The sequence below is a fragment of the Schistocerca piceifrons genome, chromosome 1 (genome assembly GCF_021461385.2).
Source record: "Schistocerca piceifrons isolate TAMUIC-IGC-003096 chromosome 1, iqSchPice1.1, whole genome shotgun sequence".
Classification (NCBI taxonomy): domain Eukaryota; kingdom Metazoa; phylum Arthropoda; class Insecta; order Orthoptera; family Acrididae; genus Schistocerca; species Schistocerca piceifrons.
In genome coordinates, this window is record NC_060138.1 from 366,098,607 (window position 1) to 366,122,032 (window position 23,426).

At 41.0% G+C, this 23,426-nt stretch overlaps 1 protein-coding gene across 4 annotated transcripts in view; it reads left to right on the forward strand.

Annotated features, from left to right (window-relative positions):
- Positions 1-23,426, forward strand: part of LOC124786008 (ribosome-releasing factor 2, mitochondrial) — a 254,049-nt gene that overhangs the window by 80,168 nt on the left and 150,455 nt on the right. For all 4 annotated transcript variants that reach the window (XM_047254229.1, XM_047254228.1, XM_047254231.1 and 1 more), the window contains 3 exons: positions 21,102-21,263; positions 21,390-21,503; positions 23,085-23,237. In XM_047254229.1, coding sequence (XP_047110185.1) covers positions 21,102-21,263; positions 21,390-21,503; positions 23,085-23,237 — 429 coding nt within the window. The remainder of the gene's footprint in view (positions 1-21,101; positions 21,264-21,389; positions 21,504-23,084; positions 23,238-23,426) is intronic.

Sequence of the window (23,426 nt, forward strand, 5' to 3'; positions counted from 1 at the left end):
CGTGAGCGGAAGACTGCCTAACGGTGTGCGGGACCGTAGCCCAGCTTCATGGAGACGGTTGCGAATGGTCCTCGCCGATACCCCAGGAGCAACAGTGTCCCTAATTTGCTGGGAAGTGGCGGTGCGGTCCCCTACGGCACTGCGTAGGATCCTACGGTCTTGGCGTGCATCCGTGCGTCGCTGCGGTCCGGTCCCAGGTCGACGGGCACGTGTACCTTCCGCCGACCACTGGCGACAACATCGATGTACTGTGGAGACCTCACGCCCCACGTGTTGAGCAATTCGGCGGTACGTCCACCCGGCCTCCCGCATGCCCACTATACGCCCTCGCTCAAAGTCCGTCAACTGCACATACGGTTCACGTCCACGCTGTCGCGGCATGCTACCAGTGTTAAAGACTGCGATGGAGCTCCGTATGCCACGGCAAACTGGCTGACACTGACGGCGGCGGTGCACAAATGCTGCGCAGCTAGCGCCATTCGACGGCCAACACCGCGGTTCCTGGTGTGTCCGCTGTGCCGTGCGTGTGATCATTGCTTGTACAGCCCTCTCGCAGTGTCCGGAGCAAGTATGGTGGGTCTGACACACCGGTGTCAATGTGTTCTTTTTTCCATTTCCAGGAGTATATATATATATATATATATTTTTGTAATTAAAAAAAATATATATATATATATATATATATATATATATATATTAATTACAAATAACAAATACTAAAAAAGAAAAGTTGCATGGCGCGAGATTCGATGCGGCGACCTTCGGACTACGAACCCGAGCGCTTGCCGCTGCGCCACGACGCTGTAGGTAGTTACACATCGTAGAGAGTATTTCACCTCAACGGTTTCTTTTAACTGTCGATTTTCTCGACAACGGCTGAGAAGTGCATCTTGGTGCTTTGCCACATTACATCTCTGGCTATGAGCTTTTATTATGCGCAATATGAATCGAATCTAAATTTCACAATTGGTGGCCTCCCCTTGTAAGGGTTCCTGAAGGTAGCAAGACCAATTTTGCTCGAGCGTTGTCTTACGATTCCCTTATTGAGTTTGTATCTGCCTGCTTGTAGCTCTGCTACAAAAGAATTAAAAATCTGGCTTTCAGCGAGTCTCGAAAGGCGAACGAAAGCAGCTTGCACCGGGTAACCAAGCATGTTACCTCAGAACTGGTTTTTTCCTAAAGTGGGAAGACATCCTTTTGAGGTTCAATTGTTGGCAAATGTCAGTCAGACATGTGCCGTTGGTCTAAACGTTTCGGTGTGTTGAATTTGTACCAATGATTTTTCTACAGGTTTTTTCTGTCCCAAATAGAGAGTTGAAGTCTCCCATTAGTATTTTCACGTCATCTTGATGAATTTTGCTCATAGTATTTTGAGTGTGTTTCAGAATTTTTCGACATTTTCGGTGTTTTTCTTATTTTCGAAGTTGGTGGGGACATGTGCATTGATGAGTTTATATTTTTTACTGGGGCTCTTAATGGGCATAGTCATAAGTCGGTTGTTGATGGGCAGGCCGCGGTGGGCGAGCGGTTCTAGGCGCTTCTTTCTGGAACCGCGCGACTGCTACGGTCGCAGGTTCGAATCCTGCTTCGGGCATGGATGTGTGTGATGTCCTTAGGTTAGTTAGGTTTAAGTTCTAGGGGACTGATGACCTCCACTGTTAAGTCCCATAGTGCTCAGAGCCATTTGAACCATTTCATTGTTGATGGGTGTGATTTCTTTGACAGAGTTGATGATAGATCTGTGTTCGAGAAATTCAATGCCAAAGATTGGTACGCCTTTCGCTACCTTTTGTTGTATTTTGCTCTTGAAGATTCAATGGTTTCCGTAATGCAAGGATTCATTGTCAGTTAGTCGTGGTTCTTGAAGAGCAAGGGTGAGAATTTTTTGTCGGTCGATTTCTTATGTGAGATTATTTAGTTTTCGTGTTTTGATCAATGTATCGATGTTTAGTTTTCAAGTGCATGTTTTCTGCTAGTAGGGAAATTTACCAGAGATCTTCGATATTCTCTGCCGTGCTAACCTGGACTCCCCAGAATCCGAAAATCCGACTGCCGCCTGTCGACAGGCGGGTTGTGTACCACCTGGGGTAATGTTGACTTTGCTTGCATAGTTCATGTTTGTTTGTGTCTCATTGGTTTGGCCTGGGTGATTCCAGGGCCGGACAGGACCATAGGGTGTTGAAGCCTGTGCAACCAAATATTTTCAGCTGAGCTCATTGAGCTGACAGACGGTGACCAGAGTAGCGGTGATTTTCACTCAGACGTGTCTGGATTTTGGGTTCAACGGATTGAGTAGCCGTTCAGGATTGTGTTAGTATTTGGTTCACCCCAAGTATTTGATTTCCTCGGTACCACCCATATGGGGGAGGGTTTCCCCTATCCGCCACACTGGATTATTATTATTATTATTGTCATTATGTAATCAGCAAATCCGATATGGTGTATCTTCGAAGCACTGAAATAGATGTGTATTGTTCGATTCAGTATTTCCATCACATAAATATGGGTTATAATTACGTTACATTGCTGCTAGTAGACATATTTCTCACTTTATCTTAGACAGTTGCTACCTGTTACTCCATCATAGGAATTTATGTGCGCAGCATTGTTGCAATACAGTCGTTCAAATTATACGATTTCTGTAGTTTCATTTCGATACCAGATCGTTCTAATCGGATTTAGTCAGTCAGTCTTAATGTGGATATTCGACTACGACCCTCATCATATGATATGCAGGGTAAACCACATTCTTAATCGGACTGTTGAATCTAGATCACTTTATCTATGACAGGGTCTGAATTCTTAAACACTGTGGAAAATAATAATCCAATGTGCTTATTACAAACACGTTATTTAAATATAAATATATGAACTAACGAGATAACAGTTTATTTACAGGAGCAGAGCCCCATCCATCATAGCAGAGTAGTGCGAGATTGGTTTCAGGGCCAAGAGAGGATAAAGCTGTTGCCGTTTGTTGCACGATCGCCGAACATCAGCCAGATAGAGAATATGTGGGATAGAAGTAACAAGGTCATTGCCATGTGGACCTACAAATGCAAGCCACCTTTGGACGAATATAGAAATCGTATGGTGGGAAGTAAACCATCACGCTACACTGTCGACAACTTAATGAAATCAATGCCCCTACGCCTGCGAGAAATCTTACGTAATGGCCGTTGGTCGGTTGGTTACTAAAAGTATAGTCCACAAAACCCATGTGGACAATTTTCTGATAGTCGGTCAAGCTTTGCTTTGACGCAGCTCTTTAGCATAAAAGTCCATTTACTTTCAGTCTCCTCCATACAATTCTTGCAATGCAAGGTAATTGAAAAATCTCATCCACTCGACGCCAACTGAGGAATTGACTGGTGCATGTGTCGTTCAACACACAGTAGTTGTCACCCTCACTGGAATCAATGACTGCTTGTGCGTGTGCGTGTGCGTGTGCGCGCGCGCGCGCGCGCGCGCGCGCGCGCGTGTGTGTGTGTGTGTGTGTGTGTGTGTGTGTGTGTGTGTGTGTGTGTGTTTTCGTGTTCACGCACAATCTGAATCAATACTACTAACATTAGAGAGACAACCAACAGAAAATATTGCATCAAATATGACTGTAAAGTATTTTAATGCGATGAAAGTGAATTTTTACCCAACCCACGTCCTGCGTATTACGTTAAGTAAGATGTATTAACTCCATAGTATCGTTAGCAGAGACAGTGCGCTCTTGTTGTCGAGGCTCGCGACAAGTACAGCGATTAGCAGTGCCCAATGCCGCCGCGCTTTGTTTATGCTGGCTGAGCGTGGACACTGCAGCAGACGCTTCGCCATAAACACAAGGAAATCACCTTGGCTCTGACAGCAGTGAGCGGATATCACTGCCTGCGTGTTCTTATAGTAACCAACGTGAGACTCTACTCACAGGTACCATGGAGCAATTGCAACGGGTATCATGTCATTAGTCATCAGAATATCAACCAGTGATGAAATGTCCACTCTATTTGAATCCCACGAAAACAGGAACCTTATCAGAAAGGAATGTGAGGTGGTATTAAAATTTATCCAACATACAAACTTAACTGCAGGGTCTTCATGTATGCAGTAGTAGCACACAAGGAAATATTATGTCTTGGAAGCGTATATTTCATTTCCTCTTCTCATATTAACGCCCTTGTTTTAGTATGAAGTGAGAAAATAAACACGAAAAACTAAAGTTCCTGAGAAGTATTTAAGTCATTATCTTTTCTCATATCACAACGTTTGTTTTAGTATGAAGTAAAAAAATAAATAGTTTAGGGTTCTGAAGCATAGTATGACACCAGATTCTTATCGTAGGCGCTATCGGAAACGCAAAAACAGGGAGCTGTCCATCCTTTTGTCCAACAGGCTGTTTCCTTTCATGCCTTACTCTCGCTAGGAGATTCTTATTTAAGGACTTGTGGGCATCAAGTTCTTCAGCAGAATAAGCCTTATCTTATTGTGCTAATTACGGTACGGAAAAAAATGCAACAAAGACGAGTTCCCCTGAAGCAGTGAGGATATTTGCACATGTCTGTATTCAGCAATGACTGCCAGCTGCCACAACACTTCACAGAAACCATGCGGCAGGCAACACAACTGTGCGTGCGCTTCAGACTTCATTCAGTAAGCCGTCAGGAGATGGATGGTAACGTCAAATTAACGTCGCTTTCCGAGTCGTACTCAATCCGGAATGAGGTGTTATTAAGGTAGTGGAACGTTCTAGCAATTACACTTTCATAATTCCAATATGAGTATCCCGACAGCCAAAAGAACCCGTTAGTGTGAAACCATCGGGAACTGCATTAATAGCAAACTTCAAGAACTTGAGGCAATACGTCGACTCTTTCCTTCACTGGGTGACCTATTACTGTTTTTTAGGATTCTCTGTGTCCTAGTCGTAATGCAAATGGAACTTCAGAGGCGCTTTCCGCTATTCCTGACAAACATCAGCAACTTGTAATCACTGCGAGTTACAACTGCGTGATGATAATGGTTCAGGTTGTCAATAGTTGTGGTGGTGTTATGCTGTCAAACTGTTTACAGTAACGTTAATGTTGGCGCACATAATTTAGCGCTGACTATCTACTTGAGTAAAGATAGTGTTGTAGCGTCGTCGCTTCTCTTTATTTATCCTCAGCTTGAGTAATACAATTTTACGAACATACTACACCATTCGCGAGCTGCTAATGATACAGTATGACTACAGAGGTCATCGTGCGGGTATTACATTAATTCTGCAATGAATTGCTTAGCAAATATTACCCTCAGCTATGCAGCTGGAATGACTCATTACACAGGTACTCTATGTTGCATTTGGTTAAGTGACCAGTTCGCTGCAATCCTGATTCTACTGTTCGTAAATACTACTATATACTTAAAAAATGGTTCAAATGGCTCTGAGCACTATGGGACTTAACTTCTGAGGTTATCAGTCCGCTAGAACTTAGAACTACTTAAACCTAACTAACCTAAAGACATCAGACACACCCATGCCCGAGACAGGATTCGAACCAGCGACCGTAGCGGTCACGCGGTTCCAAACTGTAGCGCCTAGAAACACTCGGCCACCCCGGCCGGCATACTTGTATGCTGACCATCCGTTATTTGACTAAATATGAACTACAATCTGATTCGCATATACAGGGCGTTTCAAAAAGAAAGAGCAGATTTCAAACATTTATTTCTCAAAAACTACAAATGATAGAAACACAATTCAAACGTTTCTTGTCAGAGAAAGGTTCAAAGTTTTTCAATGGTCCGCGCAGAAGTTCCATGCAAATCCGCAGTGGCGCTGGCGTTTGTTTGTAGGAAAATGGCGACGACACCACAGGAACGATCATTTTGTGTGCTGCAATTTGCAAAGTTAGAGTCCATTGTTGGTGTGCAACGTGCATTCCGCCGTCAATTCAACAAACAGCCGCCTCGTCATAAGCAAATTTATGAGTGGCATCACAGATTCGTAGAAGATGGTTGCATCTGCAAGCGAAAAAGCACGGGTCGTCCACGCACATCGGATGAAAATGTCGAGCGTGTCCGTGCAGCTTACGAAAGGAGCCCTAGAAAATCCACGGCACGGGCAAGTCACGAACTAAACATGTCTAAAACAACGGTATGGCGCGTTCTGAGTAACCGTCTGCACATGAAGCCGTACAAACTGCAGTTATTGCAAGCATTGCGTCCTGACGACCACAACAAAAGGTTCGAATTTTCAACTGCAATTCTACAGGACATGGAAGAGGACAATTTTGCCGAACGATTAATTTTTTCAGATGAATCAACGTTTCACATTTCTGGTAAAGTTAATCGGCATAACGTACGAATTTGGGCGAGTGAAACTCCGAGGGACGTTATTCAACATGAAAGAGACTCACCAAAGGTTAACGTCTTTTGTGCAATTTTGGTAAACAAAGTTTATGGACCTTTCTTTTTCATGGAGAAAACTATCACAGGAACCATTTACCTGGACATGTTAGAAAACTGGCTATTTCCTCAACTTCAGGAAGATTCAAATCACTTCATCTTCATGCAAGATGGCGCCCCACCACACTTCTCTGAACCTGTACGACGGTACCTAAATAACACCATTCCAGGACGGTGGATTGGAAGAGCAGGAGCACAAGATCAATGTCATCGTCTGTGGCCTCCCAGGTCACCAGACCTTACTCCCTGCGATTTTTATTTGTGGGGGTACATAAAGGACTGTGTTTATGTCCCACCTATGCCCGCTACTCTTCAAGAGGTACGACATCGAATTGTTGCGGCCGTGAATTCGGTAACTAAAGACCAGTTGCGTCGTGTGTGGCAAGAAATGAGATACCGGTTTGATATTTGTCGTGTAACAAATGGTGCTCATATTGAGGTACAGTTTTGATATTTGTTGTGTAACATTTGGTACTCATATTGAGTGAAGGACCGTTGGAATTGTGTTTCTATCATTTGTAGTTTTTGAGAAATAAATGTTTGAAATCTGCTCTTTCTTTTTGAAACGCCCTGTATATGACATGGGTTATCGCCGGCACAAAGTAATGACTAAGGGTTGGATGCCATTGAACTCCCGTTACATTGATGGCAAGACAAATGTTCGCAAATCTCCTGTGCTGCCTCAAAAAGCAATTGCATCTTAAGTATCGAAGGACCGACGTCCACACTGTCACAGCGCGTTCAAATACAGCAACGATGGCAGATGAAAATTTGTGACCGATTGGGCTTCGAACCTGGACCTCCTAGTAACTAGACAGACGTGCCGATCACTGCACTATTATTAATTTTTTTTTTTATAGTTTGAGAAGAGTTTCAGCACCAGGTAGGCGGAGGCAAAGAAGGCAGGTGTCGCAGATCCGAGGCCTCGCCGCAATGCTTTCCCCGTACCTGTCACTGAGCAGCTGCATTAATCCCATGTATTCCATGTTTGCACCCATATATTCCTTTAAATTGAAGTAGTACTTAAGGTAAAATAAATTACAGTTGCCGCCTCCAATGGCGTGCGTTCCTTGTAGAACATAACTATCACAGTGAAAAGGGTGACGGAAAAACACGTAACAAACGTGTCATTCAGCAATATATTCACGATTTAGGTTATTATGCACTGGATGTATATGAGGTCTGTAAGGAAGCCATATAATTGTCAACAAATAAAAGAAATATCGGCGCCGTATGGGTTTTGCCAAATTAGAACAGTTCTGATCTTAGAACCAACGTAAAAGAATATTCCAGAAATAAAAAAAAAATAAATAAAAAAAAATAAAATAAAATAAAAAAATAAAAAATAAAAAAATAAATTAAAAAACTGTCCTTTTTGTAGCCCACATAAAGCAATAGATAAAAAATTTGATACCATTCCTTATGTTTGATATTCTTCTTCAGCTCAAAATGTTCTTCTTCGACATAAAACATGTACTCTTCTAAGTTCTAAGTTTTGCTTGTTACGACGTAAAACCCAAACGATCCCAGATACCACGAATAACTGCTATTCGTAACATTTCTAGTCGGGTTGTAAAGCTTCCGTTACCGGTATATGACATTCTGCGGTTCTGTTGATAGTGCTAATTTCTTCCTAGTCCAGTTCCAAATTCTGATTCTATTTCTGCATAAGAAGATGTGCGCTACAGTTTCTACCAGCCGACATTTGTGGCAGTGTGGAGATAGTCTAATTTGAATTTCGGTAATCGTTCAGCTGTGGGTATGGTTTCGTTTACAACCTCGCACCATACCGCACTGACTCTAGTTGGCAGAATTTTATTGTTGATATTTTTCCTGACGTTCCTCCAGTTTCTTGTAGGTTATTATACCGGAATTGGTTTTGTGAAGACGATGTCTGGTAATATAATAATCATAGACGGTTCCAGTGCTGGTTTGTGCTGGTGGAAGTCTTATACAGCTCCAATCGCCATAGTACTTTCGGACGTAATCTAGGTTGGCATGCTACATTAACAGGAGCGTTCCTATCCCCAGGATCTAACGAGAGGAACATAAGTTTCGTGATGCCTGTCTTAGTGGGATGTATTAGTTTAAAAGCACGTCTTCAATTCCAAGTCCTCCGGTTTGCCTCTGCAATGTCGCCGTGTGGAAGGATACTTTGAAGATATTTTGTTTCCACGCATACCAAGAGGCTACAGCTAATAATTTATGTGCAGTGACCTGCGGTATCGGTAAGACTGCTGCGACATGATATATTGTGCTAAGTATGTATGTATTTATAAACTGAACTTTCTGCAGTCGGTCTAACGATCGCATGTCGTTGTCCTTCAACAAGGTTCCGATGACATTAAGTTTGCGCTTCCAATTGTTCGTAACCATGCGCTTGGGATTCGCCCTTAACCACAATCCGAGTCTCCACTCTCTCGCGGATACATTGTATTCCCGCGATGGTTCGGACGATGACGGGCGTCTAGCACTGAAAACTTTCGATTACCCGTCGAGACCCAGATAATCATACAGGATGTTTCAGGAGGAATAGTAAATATTGTAGGAGGTGGTAGTATAGACAAATTGCAGAAAAAGCCATATAGCACGTGTCCAATTTTTATTGCGTACATATAGCTGGGTTCAGCGCATTTTCGTTTCGTATGTTGGTCCTTACGGCACCCTGTTGTCTACACTTTCCTGAAAATGAGCTTCCAGCGTTATTGGAAGAGTTTCATTTGGCTACAAGGATGCGTATGTTCCTTCAACATGACGGGGCTCCTGCACATTCTAGTCGTCAGGTGACACAGTATCCAAACATAATATTTCCTGTAAGATGGATCAGTAGATATGGGCACTTTTCTTGGCCTTCAAGGTCGCTGGGCCTTATCTCTTTGGATTTTTGCCTGCGGGGATGGTTAAATGCGAAGTCTACAAAGAAAAAGTAAACCCAAGAGCCGATTTGATCGTTCGGATTATGAATAGTGCAGTCCTCATAAAAGAACGCAAAGACGACCTCAGAAGAACTACACGTGGTGTTATCAAGAGAACTCAAATGTGCATTGAAGTTGGTGGGGGAAGTTTTGAAAATCAACTCTGGACGTCCTCATTTGCCTTTGCTTTAAGTTTTTTAGGGTTACGTACTAACAGCTGTATTTCTGTACTCAATAATTTGCGTCTGACGAGGAGCGCGTGTAGATAGGTGTTGCAGTGAGGTTGGCTGCTGTGTCCCGACAGTGTCCACCGTCGGGGGTTCGAGTGCTCCCTCTGGCATGGGTGTGTGTGTTGTCCATAGAGTAAGATAGTTTAAGTTAGATTAAGTAGTGAGTAAGCTTAGGGACCGATGAATTAAAGCAGCTTGGTCTCATAAGTTCTTACCACAAATTTGCAAAACTGTAAATCCAAAATACTGCATCTCGGTTCTTACAATATTGCATTAGGTGCGCCCTGGTTAGATGTAACTGAAGAGAGACGCCAACTCGGATTGTGGTTAAAGGCGATTCCCAAGCGCATGGCCACGAACAATTGGGAGCGGAAACTAAATGTCATCGGAACCTTGTTGAAAGACAACGACATGCGATCGTTAGACCGACTGCAGAAAGTTCAGTTTATAAATACATACATACTTAGAAAAATGTATCATGTCGCAGTTGTCTTACCGATACCGCAGGTCACTGCACATAAAATATTAGCTGTAGCCTCTTGGTATGTGTGGAAACAAAATATCTTCAAAGTGTCCTTCCACACGGCGACATTGCAGAGGCAATGACTTGCAGAGGCAGAGGACTTGGAATTGAAGACGTGCTTTTAAACTAATACATGCTACTAAGACAGGCGTCACGAAACTTCTGTTCCTCTCGTTAGATCCTGGGGATAGGAACGCTCCTGTTAATGTAGCATGCCAACCTAGATTACGTCCGAAAGTACTATGGCGATTGGAGCTGTATAAGACTTCCGCCAGCACAAACCAACACTAGAACCGTCTATGATTATTATATTACCAGACACCGTCTTCACAAACTAATTACGGTAAATTAACCTACAAAAGACTGGAGGAACGTCAGGAAAAATATCAACAATAAAATTCTACCAACTAGAGCCAATGCCGTATGGTGCGACGTTGTAAACGAAACCATACCCACAGCGGAACGATTATGAAAAATCAAATTGAGACCATCTCCATACTGCCACAAATGTCGGCTGGTAGAAACTGTAGCGCTCATGTTCTTATGTGAAAATAGAATCAGAATTTGGAACTGGACTGAGAAGAAATTAGCACAGAACAGCAACAAGTCAGATACCGATAACTGAAGCTTTACAATCCGACTGGAAATGTTGCCCGTCCGCAAAGAATAACAGTTATTCGTGACATCTGGGATCGTTTGGATTTTATGTCGTAACAAGCAAAACTTAGATCTAAGAAGAGTACATGCTTTATATTGCAGAAGAACATTTTAAGCTAAAGAATAATAATAAATATAAGGAATGCTATCATTTTTTTATCTATTGCTTTATGTGAGCTACAAAAAGGGGGACAGTTTTTTATTAGAAGCAGAATACTATTCTTTCACTTTTTTATTCCCGGAATATTCTTTTACGTTAGTCCTAAAATTAGAACTGTTCTAATTTGGCAAAACCCCTCCGGCTCCGAAACGTTTTTCATTTGTTGATAAATATATGTCTTGATTACAGACCTCATATGCATCCAGTGCATAATAACCTAAATTGTGAATATATTTCAGAATGAATGTTTGTTATGTATTTTTCCGTCACCTTTTTCACTGTTATAAGTTATTTTCTACAAGAAATGCACGCCATTGGAGGCGGCAACTGTAATTTATTTTACCTTAATTACTACTTCAATTTTGTTCTACAATTTAAAGGAATATATGGGCGCAAACATGGAATACATGGGATTAATGCAGCTGCTCAGTGACAGGTACGGGGGAAGCATTGCGGCGAGGCCTCGGATCTGCGACACCTGCCTTCTTTGCCTCCGCCTACCTGGTGCTGAAACTCTTCTCAAACTATAAAAAAAAAAAATTAATAATAGTGCAGTGATCGGCACGTCTGTCTAGTTACTAGGAGGTCCAGGTTCGAAGCCCAATCGGTCACAAATTTTCATCTGCCATCGTTGCTGTATTTGAACGCGCTGTGACAGTGTGGACGTCGGTCCTTCGATACTTAAGATGCAATTGCTTTTTGAGGCAGCACAGGAGATTTGCGAACATTTGTCTTGCCATCAATGTAACGGGACTTCAACGGCATCCAACCCTTAGTCATTACTTTGTGCCGGCGATAACCCATGTCATATATATGCGAATCAGATTGTAGTTCATATTTAGTCAAATAACGGATGGTCAGCATACAAGTATGCCGGCCGGGGTGGCCGAGTGTTTCTAGGCGCTACAGTCTGGAACCGCGTGACCGCTACGGTCGCTGGTTCGAATCCTGTCTCGGGCATGGGTGTGTCTGATGTCTTTAGGTTAGTTAGGTTTAAGTAGTTCTAAGTTCTAGCGGACTGATAACCTCAGAAGTTAAGTCCCATAGTGCTCAGAGCCATTTGAACCAATTTTTAAGTATATGGTAGTATTTACGAACAGTAGAAGCAGGATTGCAGCGAACCGGTCACTTAACCAAATGCAACATAGAGTACCTGTGTAATGAGTCATTCCAGCTGCATAGCAATTCATTGCAGAATTAATGTAATACCCGCACGATGACCTCTGTAGTCATACTGTATCATTAGCAGCTCGCGAATGGTGTAGTATGTTCGTAAAATTGTATTACTCAAGCTGAGGATAAATAAAGAGAAGCGACGACGCTGCAACACTATCTTTACTCAAGTAGATAGTCAGCGCTAAATTATGTGCGCCAACATTAACGTTAGTGTAAGCAGCTTGACAGCATAACACCACCACAACTATTGACAACCTGAACCATTATCATCACGCAGTTGTAACTCGCAGTGATTACAAGTTGCTGATGTTTGTCAGGAATAGCGGAAAGCGCCTCTGAAGTTCCATTTGCATTACGACTAGGACACAGAGAATCCTAAAAAACAGTAATAGGTCACCCAGCGAAGGAAAGAGTCGACGTATTGCCTCAAGTTCTTGAAGTTTGCTATTAATGCAGTTCCCGATGGTTTCACACTAACGGGTTCTTTTGGCTGTCGGGATACTCATATTGGAATTATGAAAGTGTAATTGCTAGAACGTTCAACTACCTTAATAACACCTCATTCTGGAGTGAGTACGACTCGGAAAGCGACGTTAATTTGACGTTTCCATCCATCTCCTGACGGCTTACTGAATGAAGTCTGAAGCGCACGCACAGTTGTGTTGCCTGCCGCATGGTTTCTGTGAAGTGTTGTGGCAGCTGGCAGTCAAAATGGTTCAAATGGCTCTGAGCACTATGGGACTCAACTGCTGTGGTTATCAGTCCCCTAGAACTTAGAACTACTTAAACCTAACTAACCTAAGGACATCACACACATCCATGCCCGAGGCAGGATTCGAACCTGCGACCGTAGCAGTCGCACGGTTCCGGACTGCGCGCCTAGAACCGCGAGACCACCGCGGCCGGCAGCTGGCAGTCATTGCTGAATACAGACATGTGCAAATATCCTCACTGCTTCAGGGGAACTCGTCTTTGTTGCATTTTTTCCGTACCGTAATTAGCACAATAAGATAAGGCTTATTCTGCTGAAGAACTTGATGCCCACAAGTCCTTAAATAAGAATCTCCTAGCGAGAGTAAGGCATGAAAGGAAACAGCCTGTTGGACAAAAGGATGGACAGCTCCCTGTTTTTGCGTTTCCGATAGCGCCTACGATAAGAATCTGGTGTCATACTATGCTTCAGAACCCTAAGCTATTTATTTTTTTACTTCATACTAAAACAAACGTTGTGATATGAGAAAAGATAATGACTTAAATACTTCTCAGGAACTTTAGTTTTTCGTGTTTATTTTCTCACTTCATACTAAAACAAGGGCGTTAATATGAGAAGAGGAAATGAAATATACGCTTCCAAGACATAATATTTCCTTGTGTGCTACTACTGCATACATGAAGACCCTGCAGTTAAGTTTGTATGTTGGATAAACTTTAATACCACCTCACATTCCTTTCTGATAAGGTTCCTGTTTTCGTGGGATTCAAATAGAGTGGACATTTCATCACTGGTTGATATTCTGATGACTAATGACATGATACCCGTTGCAATTGCTCCATGGTACCTGTGAGTAGAGTCTCACGTTGGTTACTATAAGAACACGCAGGCAGTGATATCCGCTCACTGCTGTCAGAGCCAAGGTGATTTCCTTGTGTTTATGGCGAAGCGTCTGCTGCAGTGTCCACGCTCAGCCAGCATAAACAAAGCGCGGCGGCATTGGGCACTGCTAATCGCTGTACTTGTCGCGAGCCTCGACAACAAGAGCGCACTGTCTCTGCTATCGATACTATGGAGTTAATACATCTTACTTAACGTAATACGCAGGACGTGGGTTGGGTAAAAATTCACTTTCATCGCATTAAAATACTTTACAGTCATATTTGATGCAATATTTACTGTTGGTTGTCTCTCTAATGTTAGTAGTATTGATTCAGATTGTGCGTGAACACGAAAGCACACACACACACACACACACGCACACGCACACGCACACGCACAAGCAGTCATTGATTCCAGTGAGGGTGACAACTACTGTGTGTTGAACAACACATGCACCAGTCAATTCCTCAGTTGGCGTCGAGTGGATGAGATTTTTCAATTACCTTGCATTGCAAGAATTGTAAGGAGGAGACTGAAAGTAAATGGACTTTTATGTTAAAGAGCTGCGTCAAAGCAAAGCTTGACCGACTATCAGAAAATTGTCCACATGGGTTTTGTGGACTATACTTTTAGTAACCAACCGACCAACGGCCATTACGTAAGATTTCTCGCAGGCGTAGGGGCATTGATTTCATTAAGTTGTCGACAGTGTAGCGTGATGGTTTACTTCCCACCATACGATTTCTATATTCGTCCAAAGGTCGCTTGCATTTGTAGGTCCACATGGCAATGACCTTATTACTTCTACCCACATATTCTCTATCTGGCTGATGTTCGGCGATCGTGCAACAAACGGCAACAGCTTTATCCTCTCTTGGCCCTGAAACCAATCTCGCACTACTGTGCTATGATGGATGGGGCTCTGCTCCTGTAAATAAACTGTTATCTCGTTAGTTCATATATTTATATTTAAATAACGTGTTTGTAATAAGCACATTGGATTATTATTTTCCACAGTGTTTAAGAATTCAGACCCTGTCATAAATAAGTGATCTAGATTCAACAGTCCGATTAAGAATGTGGTTTACCCAGCCTATCATATGATGAGGGTCGTAGTCGAATATCCACATTAAGACTGACTGACTAAATCCGATTAGAACGATCTGGTATCGAAATGAAACTACAGAAACGACTGTATTGCAACAATGCTGCGCACATAAATTCCTATGATGGAGTAACAGGTAGCAACTGTCTAAGATAAAGTGAGAAATATGTCTACTAGCAGCAATGTAACGTAATTATAACCCATATTTATGTGATGGAAATACTGAATCGAACAATACACATCTATTTCAGTGCTTCGAAGATACACCATATCGGATTTGCTGATTACATAATGACAATAATAATAATAATAATCCAGTGTGGCGGATAGGGGAAACCCTCCCCCATATGGGTGGTACCGAGGAAATCAAATACTTGGGGTGAACCAAATACTAACACAATCCTGAACGGCTACTCAATCCGTTGAACCCAAAATCCAGACACGTCTGAGTGAAAATCACCGCTACTCTGGTCACCGTCTGTCAGCTCAATGAGCTCAGCTGAAAATATTTGGTTGCACAGGCTTCAACACCCTATGGTCCTGTCCGGCCCTGGAATCACCCAGGCCAAACCAATGAGACACAAACAAACATGAACTATGCAAGCAAAGTCAACATTACCCCAGGTGGTACACAACCCGCCTGTCGACAGGCGGCAGTCGGATTTTCGGATTCTGGGGAGTCCAGGTTAGCACGGCAGAGAATATCGAAGATCTCTGGTAAATTTCCCTACTAGCAGAAAACATGCACTTGAAAACTAAACATCGATACATTGATCAAAACACGAAAACTAAATAATCTCACATAAGAAATCGACCGACAAAAAATTCTCACCCTTGCTCTTCAAGAACCACGACTAACTGACAATGAATCCTTGCATTACGGAAACCATTGAATCTTCAAGAGCAAAATACAACAAAAGGTAGCGAAAGGCGTACCAATCTTTGGCATTGAATTTCTCGAACACAGATCTATCATCAACTCTGTCAAAGAAATCACACCCATCAACAATGAAATGGTTCAAATGGCTCTGAGCACTATGGGACTTAACAGTGGAGGTCATCAGTCCCCTAGAACTTAAACCTAACTAACCTAAGGACATCACACACATCCATGCCCGAAGCAGGATTCGAACCTGCGACCGTAGCAGTCGCGCGGTTCCAGAAAGAAGCGCCTAGAACCGCTCGCCCACCGCGGCCTGCCCATCAACAACCGACTTATGACTATGCCCATTAAGAGCCCCAGTAAAAAATATAAACTCATCAATGCACATGTCCCCACCACCATCGAAAATAAGAAAAACACCGAAAATGTCGAAAAATTCTGGAACACACTCAAAATACTATGAGCAAAATTCACCAAGATGACGTGAAAATACTAATGGGAGACTTCAACTCTCTATTTGGGACAGAAAAAACCTGTAGAAAAATCATTGGTACAAATTCAACACACCGAAACGTTTAGACCAACGGCACATGTCTGACTGACATTTGCCAACAATTGAACCTCAAAAGGATGTCTTCCCACTTTAGGAAAAAACCAGTTCTGAGGTAACATGCTTGGCTACCCGGTGCAAGCTGCTTTCGTTCGCCCTTCGAGACTCGCTGAAAGCCAGATTTTTAATTCTTTTGTAGCAGAGCTACAAGCAGGCAGATACAAACTCAATAAGGGAATCGTAAGACAACGCTCGAGCAAAATTGGTCTTGCTACCTTCAGGAACCCTTACAAGGGGAGGCCACCAATTGTGAAATTTAGATTCGATTCATATTGCGCATAATAAAAGCTCATAGCCAGAGATGTAATGTGGCAAAGCACCAAGATGCACTTCTCAGCCGTTGTCGAGAAAATCGACAGTTAAAAGAAACCGTTGAGGTGAAATACTCTCTACGATGTGTAACTACCTACAGCGTCGTGGCGCAGCGGTAAGCGCTCGGGTTCGTAATCCGAAGGTCCCGGATCGAATCTCGCGCCATGCAACTTTTCTTTTTTAGTATTTGTTATTTGTAATTAAAATATATATATATATATATATAAAATTCCCGGCAATCAGTTGCAACAATTATGCATATAATAAGTCGTTGAAAGTCGTTTGTCGTGGAAAAACTGGCGACTTCGAACATGATTATGTTTTCTGCAAACAAAGTTGTATTTCACAAATGTTATTGTCTTCATAATGTTTACACGTGTAGTTAACGGAAGACGTAGAAACGATATTCCGAAACGAATACGTATAGTGTAAGTCAAACGTTCGAATTAGAGACCCCATAATATATATATATTTATATTTATTTGAATTACAAAAAACAAAAACTAAAAAAAATTGCATGGCGCGAGATTCGATCCGGCGACCTTTGACTTACGAACCCAAGCACTTACCGCTGCGCCACGACGCTATAGAAAGTCTTAAGTCGTAGAGAGTATTTCACCGCAACGGTTTCTATTAACTGTCGATTTTCTCGACAACGGCTGAGAAGCGCATCTTGGTGCTTTGCCACATTACACCTCTGGCCATGAGCTTTTATTATGCGCAGTATGAATCGAATCTGAATTTCACAATTGGCGGCCTCCCCTTGTTAGTGTCAGAACGAAAACCTTACGGTACTGCCAAATTCATAATGCCACTTTTGTTTTCTACCTACATATTTTTTGTTGTTGTGAATACATAATTTTATCTATGAAATGACACATTTTCATAATACTTGCGAATGATACACGAAATGAAGTAAATACAGATCTTTTCGATGTCAAAAGTCGGTAATGTCCTACTACTTCGCGTTAAAATAGGATCAATCGTCTTATAGACACTTAATGTTTTATTAAGATAGACTGCCGTCGTGTTGTTACTGTACTAAGCTGAATTTAATTTGTATTAGTTCAGTGAATATTTTAATTACATTTCCCATTAGTTTACTAAACGCATCAGTAACCGCCAAAGAGAAATTAATCAGGAGCACAATTTTCTTTCACGATATCTAAAACAATCTGACAATGCTAATGTTGTTTACAAATTCTACGCCCGTAGAAACCCACTAGTTCTAACGATGTCATTAAACCAGTGTAGTTTTAAGAGTATTTTGTCTAGAAATGAATTGCCTTGACGGTTGATCGATCAAGAGCGGGAAAGGTAAATTTTTACGAATATATGACGAGAGGGACGTGTGCTTGAGAGAGGACTTCCCTATCAATACAAATGCCTGAGAGACGACTTTACTATCAATCTCCTGGACAGTTTTGTTTCTCAAATCAACAGAGTAGCACAGGTGATGTAGTTTTGTTGCTCGATTTCCTTACACTGCCACCAAAAGGTGTCTTAGTTGTTGGCAACAAATTCCAGCTGTGTTGCACACACCCCGTGGGGCAGAATTCGTAGCCCAAAACACACTTTTGGAGCTATCAGATGTAAAATATTATGTTCACACTACTCTTTGCTCGAGTTTACGTCTTTTGGTGGGGCTCAGCCTTTCATTTCTTCTTAGGAAGTTAACGATAAAGGCATCATAACCCGTCACCAACAACAGTACTGCATACGAATGCTCAATGAGCGACCTGATAACGTTCAATAATAGTCACTCCATGATTTTTGTTGTTTCGAATTAGAGCATGCAGTACTCCTACGCCAGACTTCTGAACTTTGCCTGTTGATTGCAAATGTCGCATGATGGTGAAATGGTAATCTATCACATGTATCAGTAGTCGAGACTTACTTAATGAGGAAAATCATTCATGCCAGAACGATCTTTGTTGAAACAAGAATATCTTTTTCTGGCGTATTTTTCCCAAAAGCACTCGCTCCACACACAGTTCAAATCTTTATAGTTGCCTCCTCTGCATTCACCCCTCTGTTATACCAAAAGTAAACTTTGTGTTGCAGATGTTACACCTTCTTCCACTTGCGACTCAATTTTACAATGCTTAACCGTAGTTCATGATTTTCAAGTATGCAAAATGCAATGCTTAACTGCAAGATGATAACTAGAACTTCAAATTCGAAAATGACAGTTAAAACATATACTGACAGCGTCGCGCCACGTTCACATGAGCGGCGCCGGATTTCAGGCGGCGGGTGGCGTCTGGCCGGTGGCCGTTAGCCGCTGCAGCGCGAGGAAACGCTCGAGCGTAAACTGTTATGATCGCGACGCAGCCACGAGGTGTCCTGCGGAATTGTTTCTGGAATACTTGTTATTGCTGGTGGGTAGAATGTCAAGCGAAATATCTTCGATGTTCAATCAGACTCATAACTTTATACGAGGGCCGAAATGTAGTAAAAAAAATACATATAGGTGGACGCGAACAGGCGACTATCAGTTTAGAATGCGCGACTATTACCGCTAGGCCACGGGCTCACACAGTGCGAGCACACATCGGAAGTAGACAACACTTCCTCCTAACACTTCCGCATCTTATGGTGTTGCCAGATTGTGCAGATGGCCGGACTTAGAGTTGTCAGGGGCGGCCAGTTTTATTGGCCACCTTAAGTGAACGACTCGGACTTAGTCTCTGTGACGGCCGGCCGGCGGTCAGTTTTTATGTCTAACACTGTACATAGTTTTTTTTCCCCAGATTAATAATTAACTCATTTTCAGAGAGCCATTGTGCTGTACTACTGACTGATATGAATGTATTTTGCTCAAGTGTCTCCAAATTGTTGAAAACATTTAGTACAGTCATATCATCTGCATAAAAAATTACAATATTCTTAGCCTGACTCCGGAGCAAATGGGAAAAGTATTCATAGTAAAGTCATATCAGTAATCGCAATTGGCGATAATAAAAGCACAATTAAACAAATTCCTAACAGGAACACAATTTCAGTTCATTTGAACAAAATGGAAGGAAATAAGTGTCTGATAGAGTAAGATGCTGTTGGAAAGGCATGCGACTAAAAAAAGAGAAAGAAAAAATGAGCACGTATTCTTATATAGAACACAATACAGATGATAATGCTATGGCGCTTTCATTATCCTAGGCGTACATATTTGCTGAGTTGCAGTGCAATTCATTGACTCAGTGGTTAAATTATATCTTTAACTCTTGATATTGCAATGGGAAAGGAAAATAGTATGTTATTACTTCGTGGGCAGGGCACAATATTGCAGTATGTTCATCAGTGGCGTATGGAGGACTAGCACAGCACATATAACTGAAGGGTTGCCCTGGAACTAAAATAAGTAAATTCTCTTTTATTTGTTTTATCTTATAGTAAGATGTGTAAATTTGAACTAAACTATAAATTGTTATAAAACAGTTGCAATAATATACTACAATAAAAAAACTGGACTGTGCAACAACTGACATTCTGAGTAAGTATTTACTGAAAAAGTTTTGAGTTGTTGATATTATTTTTGATATGATACTTTGAGAGAAGTGTAATACTGAATATAAGAAACTTCATTTATAATTGAAAATATGAGGGAGCATGCTGATAATGTTGAGCCGTTGATTTTTTGACTGAAATAATAGCTCATGTCTTTTTGTAATGTAAGTGAACGTTCAATATCTGCTCATGTTGCTTGAACACAGGTTTCACAGAACTATTTTACAGTCATATAGAGGTGCTGTTTTTACTTCATTACTTCTCACTAAGTTGAAGTGGGGTGAAATGGAATTCCCCTCTCTTTTCATCACAGGAGGGAGAGCTTTCTGCATATTATAAGTATGTACTGAGATTATGCTGTCCTCTCGCAAGTGCAGTTGTATTGTTTGATCTACTTTCTCCTTTTGCAACATTTTCATCTATCCCTCATGTCATCCATCTTTGCCTCATGTATGGTCACATCCTCAGCTTCTCTTACTCTCATCCTTTACTTGTTGATCACATTCACTCCTCTGCTACTTCTCATATCTTCACACCCCATCTTTTGTCATTTCCCTGCATTTATATATTCTGTATTTCTCCAGTGGTTCTGGGTTTTGGATGACCTCCCTGCCCATTCCTTTTTTTATCTCGTACAAGAACCATGAATTCTGTTAAGCTCAAAGCTCCAAATCAATTACATGTAGTTTTTGTTGTCATTACAATTCCACCAATTGCTGAATGTTGCTGTGTGTTCTTCAGATACAAGTAAACAGGGAATAGATTCAAGATAACAGCTGTATGTGAGTCAGTGAGTTTTGTTTGACACATTTAAATTACATCTGTAGAACTGAGTCGTAACATTACTAATTTCCTCTCATGCTAAAGGTGTTCTTATAACAATTGGCATAATACAAGACTTCATTGTAGCCCTGTATTAAAGATGTTGGAGTTGCTTGATGTTGTTCTTCAGTAGAAAAAATTACTGATACATGTTTTTTTATTAATGTTGTAGGATATGTTGTTGCTATGTCAAAGCACTACAGCCATATAAAAGCCCTTGGTGGTCTGAGGTTTCTCAGGTATTTTAGCAGGGAAGTAGGAAAACAGAGCACACATGTTTCTTCGGAAATATCTCGCATAAGGAACGTTGGCATTTTGGCCCACATTGATGCTGGTATGTAGATACTTTTGTACTAGTTCAGAGTATAGAAAGCATTTAATATTGTTAATTATTATTAATTTTTCCCTTACCTATTTATTTATAATGAATTACCTTCTTCATTCTTTTGGTGTTATTAAGGCAAGACAACAACAACAGAGAGAATGCTTTACTATTCTGGAACAATTCACAGTATGGGTGAAGTTCATCGCGGCAACACAGTTACAGATTATATGGTCGAGGAAAGAAATCGAGGTAACATTCCCAATGTTTTCTAATATCTGTTTCTTGTAAATCAATGTATTGATTGTTTACGAATGTATCTCCATTTAAATATCATTTCTTTGTAGAGCAAGGTGTGAGTGAAATGTGTCAAACAAAAATTTCCTACTTGACTATAGTGAACACATACAGGATACCCTTTTTCTTCGTATATCATATTGCACTGTATAGAATTAGATCATCAGAAGGGATGTTTGTATAGCAATTGAGGCTGTAATCTGGCACTGAGATGGAGTGACTTTGAAACACAATAAGGGACCTAAAATGCTATGATTTCTTGTGCTATCATTTCTCTTGGAAATAAGTTTTACCTAGGTGGCTATCAAGCTGCATATCAACCCAGTGTGCCAACTTCTCATGGTTTTACAGGCTTTGAAATAATTAACAGCTCAGTCATTCACAAATTGTTTCCTATAAATCTCATTGTAAAGGAGAACCATCAAGGACATCTAACATGCCAAGTTACACATTAACAGATAGGATCAGGCATTTTATATATACATGTACATCTACATCTGTACTCTGCAAACCACTGTAAGTGCATGGTAAAACTACAACTGTTTAATGTAAATGAAGAAGCAGCAGTTTTTTTTGAGGTAGTGACTTCATTGCTCTTATACTATTTATTTCAGTTTTTGTAACAAAAAAACAGTAATTTTTAATGCAGTTTCTAACAGCTACGTGAATTAATTAATATGTACCTAAAATCATCCCTATGGGATCTTTTTAAACAAAAAATGAAAATGGATTACCTCAGCTGATTTTGAGATAACAGAACGTCCATTAACACTCTTTTAATTCACAGTTTGTACCTATTGTAGGTCAGTGTTCTTTTCTAATTTCAGTTTATATTGATGTCCTCTACACAGACAAGTTCTGCTGCTTTCAGTGGCCATGCCTCTGATATTTTCCTGCTGTGAGTTTAGTGTATGTGATACAAAATTAAAAACCATTGTGAGGATAATGGGAAAGATGAAAGTTACTTGTAATTTTAATGCCACCTAAAAGAGACATGGTTATCACTACAAAACTGGAAGCTTCATCTTTATTATGCTTACTGCATTTTTTGTACCATAATTAATATCATACCTGCCATACATGACGACATGACTCTTGAATGAAAACCTGAATGATTTCATTCCGCAAAAACTTGGTAAAAGTTGCCAAGACCTAATGAAATGAAACAAGTGTGGTAGTGACCGACTGTGTAATTACAATTGCATCATAATAAATAACAATAACGTAAACAATACTACCTTTACGATATGAAGATGAACTTCTGACAATATGGTGCACTTCTACAAAACAAATGTGTATCAAGCATCATAAATTGATTTAGATGTGATTCACTGAGCAATATTGCATTTAATTATGTCTTTTTGTTTGTTTACTTGTCTGTGAGTTTGTGAGGAAGGGTGTCTAAAAACAACAAATTTGGTTTTGATGAGGAAAAATGGAAGTGTTTGCAAACATCCAAATTCCACTTCTAGTCAATTTATTGAACATAGCAGTTTTAAATGTTTGAAGAATAATTTGTGAATTATTGTTTTGTAGGTATCACTATTACTTCTGCTGCTGTTACCTTTTATTGGGATGAACACAAATTCAACCTAATTGATACCCCTGGTCATATTGACTTTACTATTGAAGTGGAGCACACTCTAAATGTGCTGGATGGCGCTATTGTTATTTTGGATGGCTCTGCTGGTAAGTAATATCTAATTTACTCCCAAGTAAAATAATATTAAAATTTGCCCAAATATATAGCTTAAAATATATGAGAAAGCCACTTTCTCTCTCTCTCTCTGTTTTGTAGCATATACACATGTGTGCCCTCCCATCCCTCCCCCCCCCCCCCAGCACGCACACACACACACACACACACACACACACACA